This window comes from Hyperoodon ampullatus, assembly GCF_949752795.1.
Source record: "Hyperoodon ampullatus genome assembly, chromosome: 8".
Lineage (NCBI taxonomy): Eukaryota > Metazoa > Chordata > Mammalia > Artiodactyla > Ziphiidae > Hyperoodon > Hyperoodon ampullatus.
Window position 1 is genome coordinate 104,291,079 of NC_136921.1, and position 22,254 is coordinate 104,313,332.

Consider the following 22,254-nt stretch of genomic DNA (forward strand, 5'->3'; position numbering starts at 1 on the left):
CATATATCCTCTCTTTTTTAGATTCTTTCTCCATAGAGTCTAGAGTATTGAGTAGAGTTCCCTGTGCTATACAGTACATCCTTATTCTCCTTGCTTTGACCTCAGGTGGATTTGGGTATAAGAACCGGGTCTGCCCCTCCCCAGCCGTGTGGCACTGATCAAGCATCTTACCCTCTCTGAGGTTCTGTTTCCTGAAATGCCAGATGGGATAACAACACTTATTATGCAGAACTGCTGTTTGGATTAGAGATCATGCTTATACAGTTCACCACAGACATCCTTAAACATTAGAAACACTTAGTCATTGGTGGCCATTTGAACAGTTATTTATATTTCTTTCATTTTGCCTTCTTTTATTTCCTCCCTTTATTATCTATTGTGTATGGTACGGGGGAAAACCTATAGCAAGAAGGCAACCTTCACATTCTCCTCTTATTGGTTTGGGTCCACGGTAGCCACAATTTGTAATATTTTATTGCTTCTACTAATCCTGGCTACCAGTAGTTTCCAATAAGCTATGGGATATTTTAATGAACAAAAAAATATTTAGAATTGTCTTTGATCCTCCTCTGCATTTATCAGATTGTCAAAGTTGAAATAAGGTGATAATACCTATTGCTGGGAAATGAGCACTCAAATCCCACAGTGATGTTTAGAGTAATAATTGGTATAACCTTCAAACACTGCAGATGTCAATATGGCAAAAGTCTTAAAAATATGCACACGCTTTGCCCTGGTAATGGTACCCCAAGGAATTTATCCTAAGGATATAATCGGTTTTATACATAAAGATCTATGTGCAAAAATGTTCTTGCATCATGTGTAATAGTGAGAAAATGGGTAAAATCTAAATGTCCAAAATAGATTTGTTAATTGTGTGTATCCACTTGGTACATCCATATAATGGAAGACTCTGTTCTTAAAAACATTATGGTATAAAGTCATATTTACTGACATGGAAAGATATTTGTATACTGTATGTGTGACAAATACAGTTAGTAAAACAGTTTCACAGGGGGGCCCTGGCTTCAGCAGGTAAGGGAGACCCTTACCCAACTCTTCTAGAGGGAAGGCAGGAAAGGAGAAGATGGTCTCTAGCCTCTCCTTTTCTCTCTCTGGCCTTCCCCAGGGGGATGGGATTGCCTTAATAATTAGGAAAATTAGGAAAACATCCCTGCAAGTGTGTGCCTGTTATGGACAGAATGTTTGTCCCTCAAAAATTCATATGTTGAAATTCTAACCCCCATAGTGATGGTATCAAGAGGTGGGGACTTTGGAAGGTGATTAGGTCATGCCCTCCCACCCAAATGTGTTCAGGGAATTTATGACAGCTGAGTTAGTAAAACAGCATGTACTATTCACAATAGCTAAGATATGGAAACAACCTAAATGTCCATTGACTGATGAATGGGTAAAGAAGATATGGTATATATGTACAATGGAATACTACTCAGCCATAAAAAGGATGAAATAATGCCACTTGCAGCAATGTGGATGGACCTAGAGATGATCATACTAAGTGAAGTAAGTCAGACACAGAAAGACAAACATCAAATGATATAACTTATATGTGGAATCTAAAAAAATGATACAAATGAACTTATTTATAAAACAGAAACAGACTCCCAGACAGAAAGCAAACTTATGGTTACCAAAGGGGAAGAAGAGGTTACATTAGGAGTTTGGGATTAACAGATATACACTACTATATATAAAATAGATAACCAACAAGGACCTATAGTATTCAAAATCCAGGTCCTATATAGCTATACATAGTATAGCATAGGAAACTATACTCAATATTTTATAATAACCTATACGGGAAAAGAATATGAGAAAGAATATATATATATATATATATATATATATATATATATATATATATATATGTGTGTGTGTGTGTGTATATATATGTATGTATATCTGAATCACTTTGCTGTACACCTGAAACTAATATAACATTGTACATCAACTATATTTCAATTTTAAAAAAAGAACAATAGTGGTGAGAGTGGGCAACCTTGTCCTATTCCTGATCTTAGAGGAAATGGTTTCATTTTGTCACCACTGAGAACGATGTTGGCTGTGAGTTTGTCATATATGGCCTTTATTATGTTGAGGTAGGTTCTCTGTATGCCTACTTTCTGGAGAGTTTTTATCATAAATGGGTGTTAACTTTTGTCAAAAGAATTTTCTGCATCTATTGAGATTATCATATGGTTTTTAGCCTTCAATTTGTTAATATGGCATATTACATTGAATGATTTGTGTATATTGAAGAATCCTTCCATTCCTGAAATAAACCCCACTTGACCATGGCGTATGATCCTTTTAATGTGCTGTTGGATTCTGCTTGCTAGTATTTCATTGAGCATCTATGTTTTGTTGCATCTATGTTCATCAGTGAAATTGGCCTGTAGTTTTCTTTTTTTGTGACATCTTTGTCTGGTTTTGGTACCAGGGTGATGGTGTCCCTATAGAATGAGTTTGCGAGTGTTCCTCCCTCTGTTATATTTTGGAAGAGTTTGAAAAGGATAGATGTTAGCTCTTCCCTAAATGTGTGATAGAATTCACCTATGAAGCTAACTGGTCCTGGGTTTTGTTTGTTGGAAGATTTTTAATCAGAGTTTCAATTTCAGTGCTTGTGATTGGTCTCCTTGTATTTTCTATTTCTTCCTGGTTCAGGCTCAGAAGGCTGTGCTTTGCTAAGAATTTGTCCATTTCTTCCAGATTGTCCATTTTATTGGCATATAGCTGCTTGTAGTAATCTCTCATGATCCTTTGTATTTCTGCAGTGTCAGTTGTTACTTCTTTTTCTTTTCTAATTCCGTTGATTTGAGTATTCTCCCTTTTTTTCTTGATGAGTTTGGCTAATGGTTTATTCAACATAGTTTTGGAACTTTTAGCCACAGCAATCAGAGAAGAAAAAGAAATAAAAAGAATCCAAATTGGAAAGAAGAAGTAAAACTGTCACCGTTTGCAGATGACATGATACTATACATAGAGAATCCTAAATATGCTACCAGAAAACTACGAGAACTAATCAATGAATTTGGTAAAGTAGCAGGATACAAAATTAATGCACAGAAATCTCTTGCATGCCTATACACTAATGATGAAAAATCTGAAAGAGAAATTAAGGAAACACTCCCATTTACCACTGCAACAAAAATAATAAAATACCTAGGAATAAACCTACCTCAGGAGACAAAAGACATGTATGCAGAAAACTATAAGACACTGATGAAAGAAATTAAAGATGACACAACAGATGGAGAGATATACCATGTTCTTGGATTGGAAGAATCAACATTGTGAAAATGACTATGCTACTCAAAGCAATCTACAGATTCAGTGCAATCCCTATCAAACTACCAATGGCATTTTTCACAGAAGTAGAACAAAAAATTTCACAATTTGTACGGAAACACAAAAGACCCCAAATAGTCCAAGCAATCTTGAGAAAGAAAAATGGAGCTGGAGGAATCAGGTTCCCTAACTTCAGGCTATACTGCAAAGCTACAGTAATCCAGACAGTATAGTACTGGCACAAAAACAGAAAGATAGATCAATGGAACAGGATAGAAAGCCCAGAGATAAACCCACACACATATGGTCACCTTATCTTTGATAAAGGAGGCAAGAATATACAATGGAGAAAAGACAGCCTCTTCAATAAGTGGTGCTGGGAAAACTGGACAGCTACATGTAAAAGAACGAAATTAGAATACTCCCTAACACCATACATGAAAATAAACTCAAAATGGATTAAAGACATACATGTAAGGCCAGATACTATAAAACTCTTAGAGAAAACCATAGGCAGAACACTCTATGACATAAATCACAGCAAGATCCTTTTTTGACCCACCTCCTAGAGAAATGGAAATAAAAACAAAAATGAACAAATGGGACCTAATGAAACTTAAAAGCTTTTACACAGCAAAGGAAACCATAAACAAGGCGAAAAGACAACCCTCAGAATGGGAGAAAATATTTGTAAATGAAGCAAGTGACAACGGATTAATCTCAAAAATATACAAGCAGCCCATGCAGCTAAATATCAAAAAAAAAAAAAAACCAAACAACCCAATCCAAAAATGGGCAGAAGACCTAAATAGACGTTTCTTCAAAGAAGATATACATATTGCCAACAAACACATGAAAGGATGCTCAACATCACTAATCATTAGAGAAATGCAAATCAAAACTACAGTGAGGTATCACCTCACACCAGTCAGAATGACCATCATCAAAAAATCTACAAACGATAAATGCTGGAGAGGGTGTGGAGAAAAGGGAACCCTCTTCCACTGTTGGTGGGAATGTGAATTGATACAGCCACTATGGAGAACAGTATGGAGGTTCCTTAAAAAAACTAAAAATAGAACTACCATATGACCCAACAATTCCACTATTGGGCCTAAACCCTGAGAAAACCATAATTCAAAAAGAGTCATCTACCACAATGTTCATTGAAGCACTATTTACAACGGCCAGGACATGGAAGCAACTTAAGTGTCCATCTAATGATTAATGGATAAAGAAGATGTGGCACATATATGCAATGGAATATTACTCAGCCATAAAAGGAAATGAAATTGAGTTATTTGTAGTGAGGTAGATGGACTTAGAGTCTGTCATACAGAGTGAAGTAAGTCAGAAAGAGAAAAAGAAATACCGTATGCTAACACATATATATGGAATCTAAAAAATAAAAATAGAAGGGTTCTAATGAACCAAGGTCAGGACAGGAATAAAGACGTAGATGTAGGAATGGATTTGAGGACACGGGGAGGGGGAAGGGTAAGCTGGGACGAAGTGAGAGTGGCATGGACACATATACACTACCAAATGTAAAATAGATGGCTACTGGGAAGCAGCTGCATAGCACAGGGAGATCAGCTCGGTGCTTTGTGATGACCTGGGGTAGGATAGGGAGGGTGGGAGGGAGACGCAAGAGGGAGGGGACATTGGGTTCCATGTATACATATAGCTGATTCACTTTGTTATGCAGCAGAAATAACACAACACTGAAAAGCAATTATACTCCAATAAAGATTAAAAATAAAATCATACAAAGGCAACAGTAAAGCCAAACTGATATCACAGAATGTATATACTAAAGGAAATCCCATGGTCAGAATGAACATAATCCCATTTTTTCCCAAAGTTCCACCAAGCCAGTCATTAGGAAATTAGAAGCAACGCAATCATAAGAGGTTAGGATGGTTTTGTGGACACAGAGTCTCTGCAAAGAGTGCTGAGTCACACATGCAGGCTTGACAGCCAGGAGAGAGGGAAGTCTGAACACACACAAACACTGACTCTCTGAGGATACTGGTAAAAGGGACCCCAAGCAGGGCCTCTGAATCAGCCCTGCAAGCATTGCTGAGTCCAAGGACAGTATAGTAACTGATTTTCACAATGATGATCCTGAGTCATCAAGAAAAGGTTACATTTCATGTTCAGAATTCTCTGTTTAAGAAGGCAAGGAAACATGTGATCCATTTGAGAAAGATTTTCATTTCAAATAGTTAAAAATTCTTTTAAAATATTTTGGGTGCTTAAAGGGGTAAGTGACAGTTATCTGGAAAATTCACTTATGTGGGACAATTCTTCCCTAAAGATTCCAGATCAGTGAGGCAGTGGGTGGGTTGTATTTAGTTAGGTTTCGATCACTTCTGCTTGTTTGGCATTTCATTGTTTAATTTCCTCAATCCTTTCAAAATTCCTCACTTTCAAGGTTAATAAGCCCCCTGAGGCTAAAGATTCTGATACCCTTTCTTGGATATTCCACATCCTTGTGGTACTCAGCCATTTTTTTCCCCCTTTTTCTGCCATGAATGATGAACTGATGTACACAAATATGACTCAGTCCCAGGGCATGCATCAACTTTGACAAAGTCCTCCTGACATTGTACAAACCCTTTTGGGTTTTGATAAGCAATCCTACAAGGTTTTTTTTGCAACCCTTTATCAGCCATTCATGCTAAAAACTAACCGTAAGAGAACAAAAAAATATATAAATACAGTTAATATAATTTTTCCTAAAAGTAAACTTTATTTTAAAAGAAGAGTCATTTCCAGTAAGGCCTGCACTTTTCAGGTAACGTGAGTACTGCAAACACACAGGATGTGGCCGCTTTCCCTGTTGACTTCCTTGCCTAATACAGCTCCGTTATGTTTCCTTAGCCCCAGACAACTCATTGCTCTTTGGTGAATGTGCTGAGATCTTTGGTGCTTTCTCATTTGCCAGAAATACCATTTCCGCTTTCACACTTCCTACGTCTTAACTCAAATGCTCTCTTCGAGTGCCACTGAACTCAAGAAACTTTCCATTCTCACCACGATTGCAAGATGGGTGTTGTCACTGCCCCTTTTTTGAAGATGAAGAGAAAATCTTGAGAGGCTACAGAACGCCCTCGAGGTCACACCCTGGGTAACAGAGCAAGGACTAGTCCATGATGAGTCTCTCCTGGTGGCATTTCTCTCATTGCATAGGGAACCATTGTAGCTGCAGCCCCCTTTTTGGCAACCCCCGCCTCTCCTACGTATTCCAGGGTTTCAGGGCCCAACGGCCACACTGCGGTCGCCCTGCACGGCCTTTGCAAAGGGGCCTGGGCAGGGGTGGCTCTTACCTGGCGTGTTGAGCAGTCGGGACCTCTTGCAGTGGTAGGCCACCTCCTGTTCACAGTGCTCCGAGCCGTCAATCATGGCCTCCAGCTGCTCCAGGCTGCCTCCGTAGTCCAAGGTCATGGAGTAGGGCTTCTCAGCATTGGCACCTCGCACATGGGTCAGCTCCGTGTTGTTGTGCTGCACCAATGTCCAGATCTTGTCCTCTGTCCAGAAAACACAACCAAGGAAGGTCAAAAGAGGATCATGTTTACAGACCTCCAAAAAGCTGGAAAAAAAAAAAAAAAAGACAATCATACTTGCAGTGTGATGGATGGTGGCTGGATGTGCATCAACTAACGGCCACTCAAGCACTCTACTCATGCAAAGAATTTGGCCAGAGAATTTTTGTTTCTCCCAGAGTTCTACCTAGAGTTAGTGTGAGGGTTAATTATCTTAAGAGCTAAATTTGTGAAGCCTTTACTCCACAACCTCTATGCTAAGCCTTTAATGTCCATTATCTCATTTAAAATGGACATGATCTATGCAAAGTCACGGAACAAGAACAGAAAGAAACACAAATAGTTAGACAACAGGTAGAACAAGAATAAAAGGAAATGAATTCATCTGTTGTGGGAAAGAACAATTTGGATGGGGAAGAACTTAGAAGTTGAGAAATTAGATACTTTGTGACCAGAAGTAGAATATAATTAAATATCCTTGAAGATAATTATCCTAGTGATCACATACACACAAAAACATAGATCACTGACAAGCTGTCAAATGCACAAAATGTTGATAATTAAATGAACAAAAATTAAATGTTAAATATTCAAAATATTAAATACATAAATAAATAAAATAAAATTGACATTGTCTAAATCAGAAGGGAGTCGATCCTGCCACATCAAAACTGAGGGAAAAGTGAATAAGGAAAATTAAGCAGTTTTCCTAAGATTACATAGTTAATCTCTAAGCAAGAATTAGAAACCAGGATGTCTGACTCCAACGCCCCTACTTCCAGATATTGAAACACACACATCCTCACAAGAGAAACACTAGCATAGATCATTGTCTCAGAGAACCATAAGTACCACGTTGAAAATAAGACCTATACACAGAAACTAGCTGTGAAATATACATCATGACAAGGATGAGATTGTGTCATAGACACTGAACATGCAAGGCACTTAACTGCAGTTCGTTAATATTTATTTGCCATGCTACTTCTACTTGCCAAAAATATTTTAAGAGGTTTACATTAAAACAACATGCAGAGATGAGGCCCTATGGGTCAGGGATGGAGAACATATTTTACCTATTCTAGGTAAGAATGGAAGGCGAAGAAAGGAGATGAATTTTAGTTTTAGAGCCCGAGAGATCTGACTTGAAACCTATTCTACTAACAACAAGCTTGGACAAGTCACTTCACTTCTCTGGGGTTCAGTTTAATCATCAGTTAAAAAAAAAAAGTCACAAGGCATGATCAGACATTCTGCAATAATACACTGAAACATTTATGGCAATTGGACATAGAATTGAATTCTGAACATGCTTACAGATAAAGAGAAAGAGGAAATAGGAAGACTTGAGATGCTTTTGTCCTCTGAGAATCTTGCCCACATAACGTCATCACGCTTCATAGATGCATAGAGCTGAAAAAGGACCTTGCCCAGAAGTCACATGATTTCCTTCCTCTCTCACCCACTTAGTTTTACAAATGAGGAAACCAAGGTCTAGGAAGTAGAGGAAGGACCCAAGGCATATCTGTTAGACAAGAATGGTGAGCACATGTACTGCCGGTAACCACTATTTCTAACTAGTACTACTTAGAAGCAGGATCATGGCTGTTGGCCATGAGAATGAGAAGAAGGAGAAGGAAGGAGGAGAAGAAGAAAAAATTGTCAACCAGGATCCCCAGTATTAATACGTTCTCTACCCTAACTCTGTATATGACTTGGGATAAATAACTTCATTGCCCTGTACTACAGTTTTTTTGTTTTGTTTTGTTTTACATCTTTATTGGAGTATAATTGTTTTACAATGGTGTGTTAGTTTCTGCTTTATAACAAAGTGAATCAGTTATACATATACATCTGTTCCCATATCTCTTCCCTCTTGCATCTCCCTCCCTCCCACCCTCCCTATCCCACCCCTCTAGGTGGTCACAAAGCACCGAGCTGATCTCCCTGTGCCGTGAGGCTGCTTCCCACTAGCTATCTATTTTACGTTTGGTAGTGTATATATGTCCATGCCACTCTCTCACTTTGTCCCAGCTTACCCTTCCCCCTCCCTGGGTCCTCAAGTCCATTCTCAAGTAGGTCTGTGTCTTTATTCCTGTCTTACCCCTAGGTTCTTCATGACATTATTTTTTTCTTAAATTCCATATATATGTGTTAGCATATGGTATTTGTCTTTCTCTTTCTGACTTCCATCATCGGATGAATGGATAATGAAGATGTGGCATATATATACGATGGAATATTACTCAGCCATAAAAAGAAATGAAATTGAGCTATTTGTAATGAAGTGGATGGACCTAGAGTCCGTACTTCAGTTTTAATATGTTAGAAAGAGGAGGAAGAGAAAGTTTGCTCTCAATTCCCTCTAAAGTATTTTCCCAATTCCTAAAAATGGAAATGTTTCTTACAGCATAAAATTGAACTCTGCTCAAACATTCTGATTCATCTTAACACTGTTTCCTAAAACCAGCCCCCTGATAACCCATATGTCTCCAATGTTTAATCGAGACAAAATGACATTTTCCATAAAGTCTATTAAAAAAAATCAGAATGAAGGTTTTTGGATTTTGATTTTGAAAGCAAAAATAAAACATGATTCATATTGGTAAAAATAATAATGTTACATAAATAATTAACTGGAAACTCCAAAAATGTTGGTGCCAATATAGACAAGTGTCAATAAAATAACCAAATAAAGTAATTGCTCAATCATGCAATACTGTAGAGGGAGAAATAAAAACTGCTGATTTTGAAATGTCCACGGTGCTCAGAAGAAATGGAAATCTAATCTCTAATAATAGATGGTATACTACTGTTCCATACTAGGACATTTTATGTACATCATCTCCAGTACTGATAATAATCATAGTAGATAACAGTATAAATGTAGATACTGGATATAAATATAGATATAAATGTAAGAAGGGGAGATAAAGTAAACTTGTCCCTAGTCTCAATGTATCCAATCTTTCTGATTCCCAAAGTGGTCCACATAGCATCACTAAATCATATAAATGTGGATTTCCTTCCAAATGTACACTGATTTTTCATATCTATATATGCATCCATTGTTCATACATTCATTATCAATTTTCTTATTTGTTCACTCATTAGCTCATTTTTCCAAAACCATATTCTATCTTTGGCAAGATGGAAAAGGAAGACATGTCAGAGAGACAGTCTTTTACCTTAAAGCCATAAATATCGCGAACCCCACGTTCTGGCCCTGAGAGTGAACTGGTTTTAATAGTTCAACTCTTGGTCCTTTTTGATACATACAATATACAGAAGATACAAAGGAACTACTAAGATCTCCAAAGGGTCCCTACAGTTCACTTAGCTGACATCACAACACAGTCTGAGCAACAGGAAGAGAGACGATTACTTGAAACCTAGGGTCCGTTAGCTGGCTTTCATTTCAAAGATGCCCTTTGTCTTCTCATTATTCTTCTCGTGGGAGAGAGCAACATAAACGCTAAAAACAAGGAGACAACTGCATATTATTTTTTCTCACTTTCTATTTTTCCCCCACTTCCTGGGTAGCAGTGCAGAATAAGCCCTGAACCCCGACAAAACATGAAAGGCCAGGGGTCAGTGCCACTCAGGAGAGGCAGCTTTGATGGCTGATGTTCCTGATGCTTGGAATTGGATGGGGACAGGTGAGGTGGTCTTAGCTAGGGAAGGTCTAGGTGAAGGATATTCAAACAAGTAAGATTCATTTTGAATAGTCTTTTAGGTGGATGGAGGGAGATCCATTCATGGACCTATATATACTTTAAATAAAATTGGACCCATGAGCTAAATGCTCAAGATGGTAAATTTGGTCAGTGCACAGTGGAGATTAGTGGACACAACATGGGTTCTGGAGCCAGAAGATCTGGATTTGTTTGCCAGCTCTACACGTGCTGGTTAAGCATCCTTGGTCAAATGATTACTTCTCTAAAGTTCAGTTTCCTCATCAGTAACACTTAAAAAAAAACCCAGCAATGATGCCAACTGTAGAAGGTGGTTGTAAAGATTTAAGTGAGGGGACTAGTGTGAGAAGCTCCCTTATTAACTAAATAATGACATTCAACAGAAATCTGTGTGTACCTCTTAGATAAAGGTATATAACATCTCCAACTCAAGGAGCTCACAGATGTCAGATGCTGATATTAACAACAGCATCAAAAAGAAGAAGTCTTGACTGGTCTCTTAGAGTTCTCATGGTCGCTTGTATTAACACGGTTCTTTCCCTGACCAGAGAGTAAGATCCACAAACACCTAAAGGGGGCAAAGGGGAGACACTCTGAGCCTGGCCTTCTCTCTGCAGACCCATGGGGAAAACACATTCAAAAGATCCAGAACAGGAAATGCTTCCCTCTGGCAGTTCTGTGAACTTGGAGTCCCACACAAGGAAACCAGCAGAGGTTTCCCTGTAACTCAAGTTGGTCCAGTTTCATGCAGAGACTGTGGAGTAAATCGTCTAAATGCTATGAATGACAGAGCATCATAAAGTCCTCCAGGCTCCATACACCCCCCTTGGCTCGCCTGCCTCCAGTACCTGTCCTCTACCACAGGACATCCACCCTAATTTCTAGCCTCTAGAGATGCATCTAGGGCTCAACGTACCATGAGACTTCTGGCTTTAGAAACTAGCCCATGTGATAGGCATCTATGTTCTGCTCCAGCAGTAAGACTTTGCACAAGTTATATACATCTCTGAAGTTTCCTTATTGGTAACTGGGATATTTATATTAATCTTTCCACCCATGATGTTATTATACTGATTCGGTATCTTGCTTTACATGGACACACAACTGGTTGTCTGGCATGCAAAAGAGTAAAGAATCTTTATGTTTGAACTTTTTGATGATGCTAAAATGAGGACGGGGACTTCATTCCTTAGAGGGTTGGGGGTGGGAAACTCATCTGGCAAATGAGGTTAGCTGGACTGCAGTTTCTTGTAATATAGCCGCCGCTGTATATAATAAATGATTATCATCTTGTCCAATTATCTTTTCACTCTGAAATAGACTCATGTGTCTCTATATTTATTTTCATCCCTTGCATTTCTGCAGATGTCTAAAACAGAATTTGTCGTTTAGTCCTCATAGACCCAGAAACCTAGAAAATCATTGCCCTTGATACCACGGTTTGCTACCCAGTTCATTTTCTATTATTTCTTCTACTGTATTCAGTCCCATGATGAAAAACAGAGCCCCATCTTTCTAACTTGCTTAAAGGAATACATGTACTGAGTTACCCAAGACAAATCCTCTGCTTAAGAGAGGACTGCATTTGAAGAGTTTTTGAACTGGCAGAAACCTATTCAGTTCACTAAGGATCTTAGTTATTCTAAAAATAGTTACTATGTATTTAAAATATTTGTTTTTTAAATCAAATAGATGGTTTGCAAATAGTTTCTCTCATTCCTTAGATTGCTTTTTAAATTTTGTTGACTATTTCTTTTCATGTGCAGAAGGTTTTTAGTCTGATGTAGTCTCACTTGCTGATTTTTTTCTTTTGTTGCTTGTGCTTTTGCTGTCAGAGTCAAAAAATCTTTGCCAAGACCAGTGTCAAAGGGAATTCTTCCTTATGTTTTCTTCTAGGTTTTTATGCTATTAGGTCTTCTGTTGAAGCCTTTAATCCTTTTCAAGTTAATTTTTGAGTGGTATAAGATAGGGGTCCAATTTTATTTTTCTGCACGGGCTTGTCCATTTTCCCAACACCATTTATTGAAGAGACTGTCCTTTACCCATTGAGTATATTTGGTTCCCTTGTCAAATATCAATTGATCATTTATATGAGGGTTTATTTCTGGGCTCTCTGTTCTGTTCTACTGGTATATGTGGCTATTTTTGTGCCAATACCATACTGTTTTACTTACTATAGCTTTGGAAAAATGGAGAGATGTTAATTAAGGGTACAAACTTGTGATTACCAAATAAATAAGTTCTAGATATCGAATGCACAGCATAATGATTATAGTCAACAGTACTGTATTATAAACTTCAAAGTTGCTAAGAGACTAGATCTTAACCGTTCCCACCAGAAAAAATAAAAGATAATTATGTGACATAATAGAGGTGTTAGCTAATGCTACCATGATAATCATATTGTGATATATAAATGTATCAAATCAACACATTGTACATCTTAAACTTACACAAAGTTGTATGCCAATTATATCTCATTAAAAAATAAAAATAAAATATTTGCTTTTTAAAAGCAGCATTCAGTCCAATGCACTTGCCTGAGCGTAAATGATGCCATAACCCAAATCCATACAAGCTATCATGCCACCTTTAAGCATAAAGGATTTACAGGCCATAGGCCATCAAATAGCATGTGTTATAAAGGTCCAAGGCTTCATTTCAAAGATATGACAATGGGTTGTTAAGAAGACTAGTAAAGCATTTCCCGTGTTGCTTTGTGAATTTAGCTTTCAAGTCTATCTCCTTACAAAGCTGAGATCTCCCAGGATGTGAAATGTATCACTCATTCTATGTATACTGTGTGATAGCCCCCAGGGTACATACACAGGAGGATAGTGCACTGCCTAACTTCTTCAAAAGTTTACAGTCATTTGGGGAAAAACGTGGTATGCATGAGAATGACAGATGTCTCATGCTGTTGTAAGTACTCTTGAGATTACAAGTAAGTGGGGATGCCCAGAGTTCTGTTGGTGGCAGGGTTGGGGCTGGCAATAAACTATACACTGTTTTCCTTGAGAATGGACAAGTCAACAGAGGTCTTTCATCCTTAGACCATCAGCACCTCGGTTAGCATTGAACGCCATGTAAGACTTCAGGAGAGCTTCATCAAGAGGAGGCTACTCACCAGCATGTATTATGTAAGGGTTCACATGTAAAAGAACTTTCGAGTGATATGATCAAAATACACGCAGTCAACAACATCATCAAGAGAAAAGCAAAAGAGGTTTCACAAAGAGTCAGCAGAGTAGTAATGGCAGGATATTCCAGAATATTCTATTTCCTTATCCCTGCTGTGAAATCTTTCCCGGTTGTCACCCCAGGAAAGCCCTCTAGGAACCTTCATCCTGCAGTTCTAGGTGATCTGCCTGGTCCCTCTTGCTCTCATTTCAGAAACTATAAATTGTTTACATACAGAGACAGCATTTAACTCTCTTATTTTGGCTCTCGTTCTATCCGATCGGTATTATCATTGTGATGATCATTATTATTATTAATAATAGTCATTGCAGATGCTATAAGCTGTTCTATCTGTTACCATGGAGATCACCACTCAGGAGAAAGAACAAAAAGGAGGAGAGTGGAAAAAGAGAGAGAGAGACAAGAGATAACTCTGATTAATAAAACCTCATTCTATACACATATCTGTCACTTTGCAGAGGCAGAAAAGAAACCTTCAATTTTTCTCTCACAATGCCTGGAAGGAAGGGAAATCTACAGATTGTCAATACCCAGTTTAATTGAACTTAAATCACTGTGGGGAGCTGCTTACCGTCCTTTGAAAAGTGTGCCAATTCACTTATACAACTATTGTAATAAAGCAAGTCTACAGAAAGGTCCCTGGGGTCACTTCTTGTATAGTTATCTATGTTGACAAAGTGAATTTTCTATGCCAAGGGTAAAGACAGCTTAAATAATCCTCAAAGCACTGTCTCTACCACTCATTTACCATCCATGCCATCTCTGGTCGTTTTGCATTGAGAGTTACTTAACTTTTCGTATGTTTGTCCCTCACCTCCCCATTTAAATCTTCAGCAATGGCCGCTGAGTAAATATCGGCTTAGAAAAGGCTTCTATAGCCACTAGAGGCAGATGCGATGGAGGGAAGCAAGGGCTTTGGGATCAACGGACCTGGCTGTCAGCTCTGCCACTGACCACATTCCTGACCCAGCAGAGACAGGGAACCTCCCCCAGCCTCAGTCTCCGCTTCTGTAAACTGGAGATACTCCACGGAGCAGTGATGCTTGAGTGCTTAACCAAATGCACAGTGCCGAGCTGAACTCAGAGGCTGGCTCAGGGTACCTGACTAGAAATCAGAGCTGAACTGCCGGGAGCCCTTCTGAGGAAGTGATTCCGGAGGAGCGGACGCATCACTTCACTGCAGGAAACAGTTCTGGGAACCTCTGCTGAGGGGATCCGTGCCCCCTTCCCCTCAACATTTAAAGGGAAAGAAGACAAGATGTGGAAAGCAGTTTTCAACTTCTTTAAAAGACTTCAGAATTTCCGCAGGAGCTCTTTCCCCTCCCTTGTGGATCAGCCCAGCTGCCTAGGGGAGCTTCCTCCTTGCCTGTTAAAACCACTTGCAGACGCGGCTGCTTTTAGTGTCTGGGCTTCTACTGCTGTTCGGGGGAGGTAGCATTACCGGTTTAAGACTCCTGCTAGGGCCACCGTGCAGTTGCATTAGCTGGAAGCAGGAACCACAGCCCCCGAGGCACCGGAGAGGTACGGGGGTGCGGGGAGCCCCTTTCAGCCCCTGCCGCTCCTTCACCAGCCCACCTGGACCACACACCTGACAACTTCCAGACAACATACTTGACCGTGATTTATTCTACTACTTCGCTCGAGCCTTTACTTTTTATGTACCTTTTTGGGGGGTTTTCCTTTCCCTTGTTTTGCAATTAGTGGCATGATCAAAGAGACCTGGGAAATCTGTTTTATGATCTTGGGGGGGCGATGTGTGGTCTTGAATAGATTTCATGTGCATTGTATGGTACTTTGTTTCTGATTCGCTGGTTTATTCAAGGAAAACGTAACGGAAAGTCTAGTGTGTGCAGAGCACGATGATATGGACTGCGTAGGTGGTGGGATGAGGGGTACCAGGCTGAATGCTACCCCGGACCCTGAGCGTAAGGTGTTCACAGCTGGTTCTGGGAAAGAAGCTCCATGGAAGCTGAAAGCTTGCAGCAGCAAATGTGTGGCCAAGGGGAGCGTGTGCCCGCCTCCCAGGCAGGGGAAGGGCGGGGTGGGGTGGGGTGGGGTGGAAGGGGGCTGCACATCCAAGTCACCTGATGGGAAGAGGGAGGGGCTTTTGTTGCTATGAGACATCTTTAGAGGCTTTTAGGAGCATCTTTGTGGCAGGCCCTGTTTTGGTGCATTCTGAGGAAAACTCTGGGCACTGACACAGACCTGAATTCAATCCATCCATCTGTCACTTACTAGCAGAGTGATGCTGGAATTCTCTCCAACCTCTCGGAACCTCTGTTTTCTCAAAATGCAAATGAGAAATAATCTCTACCTCACACTTTATCATGAGGATTAGATGAGATGGACTCTAAGACAATATATATATAACCCAGTACCTGGACCACAAATACACAGTAAATAGTAGTCCCCATCCTTCCTTTAGTAAGAGCTAAGGTAGCCAAGATGGAACTCATAGAGTAGTGAGCTGACTGCAAAGTGCTTGCCTTGGTCCTAAGAAGGGTCACCCAGCACTTATGTCACCTCTCACCAGGTCACAAAAGAAGACAAGCCTTCTGAAATGGAAGAGTCTACTTACTCTGCTTCCACGGATCTTAGATTCTGGTTCTGCAGGTGACTGACAAAAAAGAAAGCTCTAAGAGGAACATGGAATTATTTATCTTTCTTTCAGCTGATGTCCCTGCTCTGGACGTTGTCACACTATCAATTTTATTGTCAGAGTGCCAGCATCATCTCCAGTGGGAAGCCTTTGCTAACTCCACCAGCATCCTGTGTTTGTCTCACTCAAGTGCTATTACTCCAACTTGTTTACTCAGAACCCCTGCTAAACTGTAAGCTATACAAGGGAAGAGAATGTCTCGTTAAGTCTTTGTATGCCTAGCACCTGGCCCACAGTAGGTATTCACTTACAACTGAACTAAACCTTCAACAGACTACCAAGGTTTTTACTGGCTTCAGTGACAGCTCTTAAAATCGTCAGGAAAGTGATACATGATAGGAAACAATGTTTCAATACATACTTGAAATTCTGCTGTGCAGCCCATAATATCTATTACAAGTAGCAGAATTTTGGAAAAAAGGTAAATTATCTATCAATAGATGTTTGATTGGACACAGTATAGTTAACTGACACAGTGAAACACTATGTAGTCATAATAAAGACCACATACAATTCCTCTAAACCGATCTAGAATGATTTCCAGGATAGATGGAATGATTTCCAGGAATTAAGGTGCAAAAGACTATGCTACATGTTGTGCAAGAACAAAGGAGAAAAAGGGATACACAGAGGAAGGCTACAGTATATGATTATCGAGAGGAGATGAGTAAGAACAGAGTGAAGGCAGTATGAGTGAGAACAAGGCATCCCTGGTCAACCATTGTAAATATATTTGACTTCTGTAACATTAAAACGTTTTATATATTTAAAACATAAAATTAAATCAAAAGGATGAAAAAAGGCAAACCCTAAAACTGAATATTAAGCAGATACAAAAAACCCTGTCTATATATAAAATAGATAAAATAACCACAAGGGAGAAAAAAAATAATTCAAGTAACTTTTTTAATACTCTATTCTGTCTAGCTATACATCCTGAGGATATAGTCTAAGAACAAAATTTAAAATTCAAGTAAATCTTAAACTTTACCTTGTTATTAGTAGTGCTATTGCTGATGTGATTCTGAAACTATTGGTGTATATTACAGGATAGAATAAATTAGAAAATATATTGATGCTGGGATAATTTCTCAGTGTGAGAGAAGAGAAATATATATGGAAGATAGAATGATGAGAAAAGTTCTAATGGTGCTGGATTTGCATTAAAGATAAATGTATCAACTCATAATTTAAACATACACACACACATTTTCTAGCTCTGTCCACAAAAAACGCTGAGAAGCAATAAACAAGCCTAACACCTAGATCTTTACTTTCAAATACCATTTGCTACAAAAAGGAACTAGGCTTCTTTGGGAAAATAGCTGAGTCTGGGTCTAGGCAGGGAAAGTTGAAGGTAACGTCTTGGAGCATCTTGTGCTAGAAAGCATGGAAGTGCTCCAAGATTAATAGGGTCATGCAAGAAAGACATAGGAACAGAATTAAAGGGACCATTACTAGCTAATTTGGGGACAATTTGAACATCTAATAAATATAATGTAATAGTAACAATGTTTTAAAGTTAAATAATTTATGAGCCTCTACTGATACAAGGGTAAATGGAGGCAAGGTGAGAAATAAGAATCTCTGTAGACAAAAACAGCTATAAATGCAGAAGGGATAATACAATTAGAAAAACGACATTTTACAAACTCCAGTGTCATGACTTACACAGGTCAGGACCATTAACACATGGGGAGGAAATGATGGAGAACAGGATACTCACATAATGTCTGCATAGAACTCCACAGATAACTGATTGTAAATCACCTTCACAATGCAGAGATCTGGTGGAGATGCTTTAGTCAAATGATGGAGCAGAACAACCCAGTCATGGCACAAACTGACATCGTGTGCCTTCTGATGGGAGACGCCCTCATGAGGCTTTCTGCCAAAGTATTCTAACAATGAAGAAATAACCAGGAAAAAAAAAATGTGGAACATTTTACTTCTTCTTAAATTTATTTTTATTGACCTATACTTGATTTACAGTGTCGTTTTAGTTTCTGCTATAAAGTGATCATATACATATATATATATTATTTTTCATATTCTTTTCCATTATGCTTTGTCACAGGATTTCGAATACAGTTCCCTGTGCTATACAATAGGACCTTGTTGTTTATCCATTCTATATATAATAGTTTGCATCTACTAACCCCAAACTCCCAATCCACCCCTCCCTCACCCTGTTCCCCCTGGGAACATTTTACTTAACACCTGGCTTGTACTCTTCAAAAACTTAATGTCTGTTATGAAAAGCAAACAAAACAAGATGGGTTAAGGGGTGGGCCCTTCTAGTTAAAAGAGACTAAAGGGACAGGATGATTAAATCCCACCTATGGACATTGCTTGAGATCCAAATAAAAATAGAAAAAACAGACACTGCTATACAAGACACTGTAGGGACAAGATGCATTATATACCAGATAACATTCATTGAAGTGATGTTTATTTTCTTATGGTTTTATTTTTGTGCTTATATAGCATAGTGTCTATTGTCGGGAGATGCAAGTGAAGTCTTCAAGTTTAAATTATCACTATGTCCACAACTTGCTTTCAAATAGTTCAGAAAAAGAAAAAAAAAAACATTTTATATGAGGATGAAGGAAGGACAGGAGGGGGGCGGATGAGAGTAGCACAAATGTGTGCAAATGGGGCAAAATTTTAATATTTGGAGAGTTTAGGTGAAAAGCCTATAGATGCTCATTTTACTATTCTTTCAACTTTTCTGTAAGTTTAGATTTTTCAGAATAAAATCTTTGGGGAAATAAGATAGGGCTTGACACAGTGCTTCACATGTAGAAAAGGCTCAAAACTATCCTACTCTGCCCCAGCAAATTCGTGTGCATGTGCCCTTATAAACACATACACACACACACACACACACACACACACAGCTAAGGACCAATGGACCAAATAATTATCCAAAAGCAAAAACTATTATCAAATTCAACCATTCACACCATGGTAGTCCATCTATATTCAAATGTAAGTATCTGTTATTGCTGTTGAATTAATTTGCAGGGGTGCTTTGAAGGCACCAGTTGTTACATATTCCTAAAATTTATTAGTTATTATTTTCATCACTGTATCCCCAGAAACACCAAGAAAACAGTGTCAAGGTTTCTGGGAATAGAGTGATGAAAATAATTAAGGCTAACACATATTGTGTATATAATGCCAGGATTTTTTTTTTATGGTTTACAACAATTAACTCATGTAAACCTCACAACAATCTCATACATAGGGTCTGTTATTAATGACAAAGCAGGAAGCTAAGGGACAAGGAGCCCAAGTAACTACCCAGATCACGTAACTTGACCAAACTAGGAAGTGTCAGCGCTGGGATGCAAACCAAGCCCAAGCTCTTACCACCAATGCTGGATTGGATAGATATTTCTTGATTATGTGGATTCAAGGGGGATCCTTGAGAATAGTGATGTGCAAAGGACAATCATAGGAGAAAAGAATGAGGGCTCAGTCTAAAGAAGGAGGTGAGGAAATGACATTCCAGAAGAATAAAACTGTATAAAAGGCACGAGAGTTGGACAGAACACTCATAGGTAGCACGGAAAAAGCCATGTGAATCTGTCCCCACAGACGGTCTAACCTCCAAATGTCTCTTACCAGCTTCCCTTTACAAGCAGATACAAATAGAACAAACTCTTGTGCCCGGAGCAAGAAAGGCTGATTGGTGCTCCTGAGACCTGAGTTCACCTGCCGTGAATAGTTATAAAAAAAGACTCCCAGACAAAGGGCGCCTCTGCTTCCCTTACTTCACAGAATGTGGAATCACAAGCTGCTAGTACATCTTGGGCTTTTGTAATTCTTTGGAAGGTCTAGACTTTGAGTCATCATCTCTCCCCGGAATCCTGGGCTCAGAGCAAAAGTGAGTGAGAACAAGCAAGCTTTCTGGGAGACACATTTGACTCCCACTTGTTATTTCATTGTTCTGATCAAGAAAAGTGCTTGCCCAATAGTAATCTTGTATTAGAACACACATGTGAGCCAGGAGCCCTCAAACGAGGCAAAGAGCCCTTGGTTACAAGCTCATTGCATCGCCACACCCATACCACCACTGAGCTCATCAAGATTGATTTTTCCTCTTTTCTCTTCTCTGCCTAGCCTGGGACACCTATCTTTCAACTTCATACCTAAGCCCTATGTCTCCAGCAAAGTCTTACTTGATCACTCCTGCCTCTGTATTCCTTCAGCATTTAGATCTTCCTATGATGATGACGCTGGGTGATTGTGATTTCTATTTCCGGAGCTCTTAGAGAATGCTAGATATTGCACTGAGCATATGAGGTATGCTGCTCATTTAATTTTATTTAATCTGCACATCAACCCACTGAGGTAAGAGTGACTGATCGTCCCCATTATGCAGATGAATAAACTGAACCTCACAGAAGTGAACATGCCCAGTATCCCATGGTTGTTGAGTATCTACAGGATAATTGGATGAATTAAATATGGAAATAAAAGGGCTTGAAGAGCTGGAAGTTAAGTATGAGGTCCTAGGGCACAAGGGTCGGTGGTTTATAGTGACTTATACAGCACAGAACACAGGGGAGCCTCAATATATACTGGTTGTTTGGACTGTGTCCTGATCCCCACACAACAAGAGGAAGGGCTCTCCAGGTATCTGCAATAAAAATGTGCTGTGAAAAGTCCATCAAGTAGGGGTCAGGATAAGCCTTGTGTTCAGGTCTTAAGAAGAACAGCTCTTTTAGTCACTGGTCAGTCCCCCCACCACCTTAGAAGTGGGGAGACAAATACAGAAGGAGACATTAAATGCTATACACTGTGCTAATCACCTTATATAGATACTTCCCAAGGTCCAGAATCTTCAGGTGCTTGCTCAAAATGTTACTTTTGATCACTGTCCTAAACCTACTGAATAAACATTGCTGGGAATAGGCCTCGGAAAAGGCATTTTAAACATTCATCTCAGTTCATTTTGCAGAGAAATAAAATTTAAGAACTTTTGTTTTATATAATTCTCATCGAATGCTCAGAAAATCATGAAAGGTGGATATGATCATCCCAATTGATAAATGAGTAAAGTGATGATCCAGGAAAGTATGATACAGACCTCCTTCCTTCAGGGTCACTTCCTTGAAGAGCTTTCCACTGTGGCACCGACCGATGGATGGAGGCAGCACAGGACAGAGGAAGGGTGGACACATGGGTCTTTTTTTTGTTTGCCTTAGAGCATCTGTGTCACCTGGTCTAGGAACCCAGGCACGGGAATCACAGATGTAGACCCAACTGTTGGCTCTTCACTATTCGTTCCTTGCAAGAAGTTGGACAAGCTATTTAGCCTCTCAAGATTTCAGTGCCCTTCCCTATAAAATGGAAAGAATGGCACCTTCTTCACATGATTGCTAGAAAACCTGAACGACCTCATGGATGTAAAATGCCTAGCATGGCACCTCCAACAAATAGATGCTCAATTAAATGTTAGCTGTTTCCAGGACAAGATTCAGCTCAGAGGGCATCTCTTCAAGCACATCTTCTCTGAGCACTGTCCCCAGTCTCCTCGTATCCCTTGATTTAACCACCGTGCCCTTTGTACTCTTTCTGCACCATCTATTGGCTTCTATTCCATCTTCCACACCAGGCGGAAAATATCTTTTTACAAAGTCTGACAACCTCTCTGAACTGTGAGCTCCTTGAGGACAAGACAAGCATCCATTCTGAAGCCTTAGGGCTTATCTCCATCAGTGCTGAAAAATTTATTTAAGTGGCTTATCCTGGATGGCCAGCTGAATATCTGACTGGCTGAATGAATGAATGAATGAATAATGTAACTGAACTCATGAACAAATAATTGTGG

The 22,254-nt window shown here is 39.3% G+C and overlaps 1 protein-coding gene across 2 annotated transcripts in view; it reads right to left on the reverse strand.

Annotated features, from left to right (window-relative positions):
• Window positions 1-22,254, reverse strand: part of CNTNAP5 (contactin associated protein family member 5) — a gene marked incomplete at both ends in the record, with an annotated part of 875,910 nt that overhangs the window by 241,271 nt on the left and 612,385 nt on the right. For both annotated transcript variants that reach the window (XM_079710301.1, XM_079710300.1), the window contains one exon: window positions 6,642-6,842. In XM_079710301.1, coding sequence (XP_079566427.1) covers window positions 6,642-6,842 — 201 coding nt within the window. The remainder of the gene's footprint in view (window positions 1-6,641; window positions 6,843-22,254) is intronic.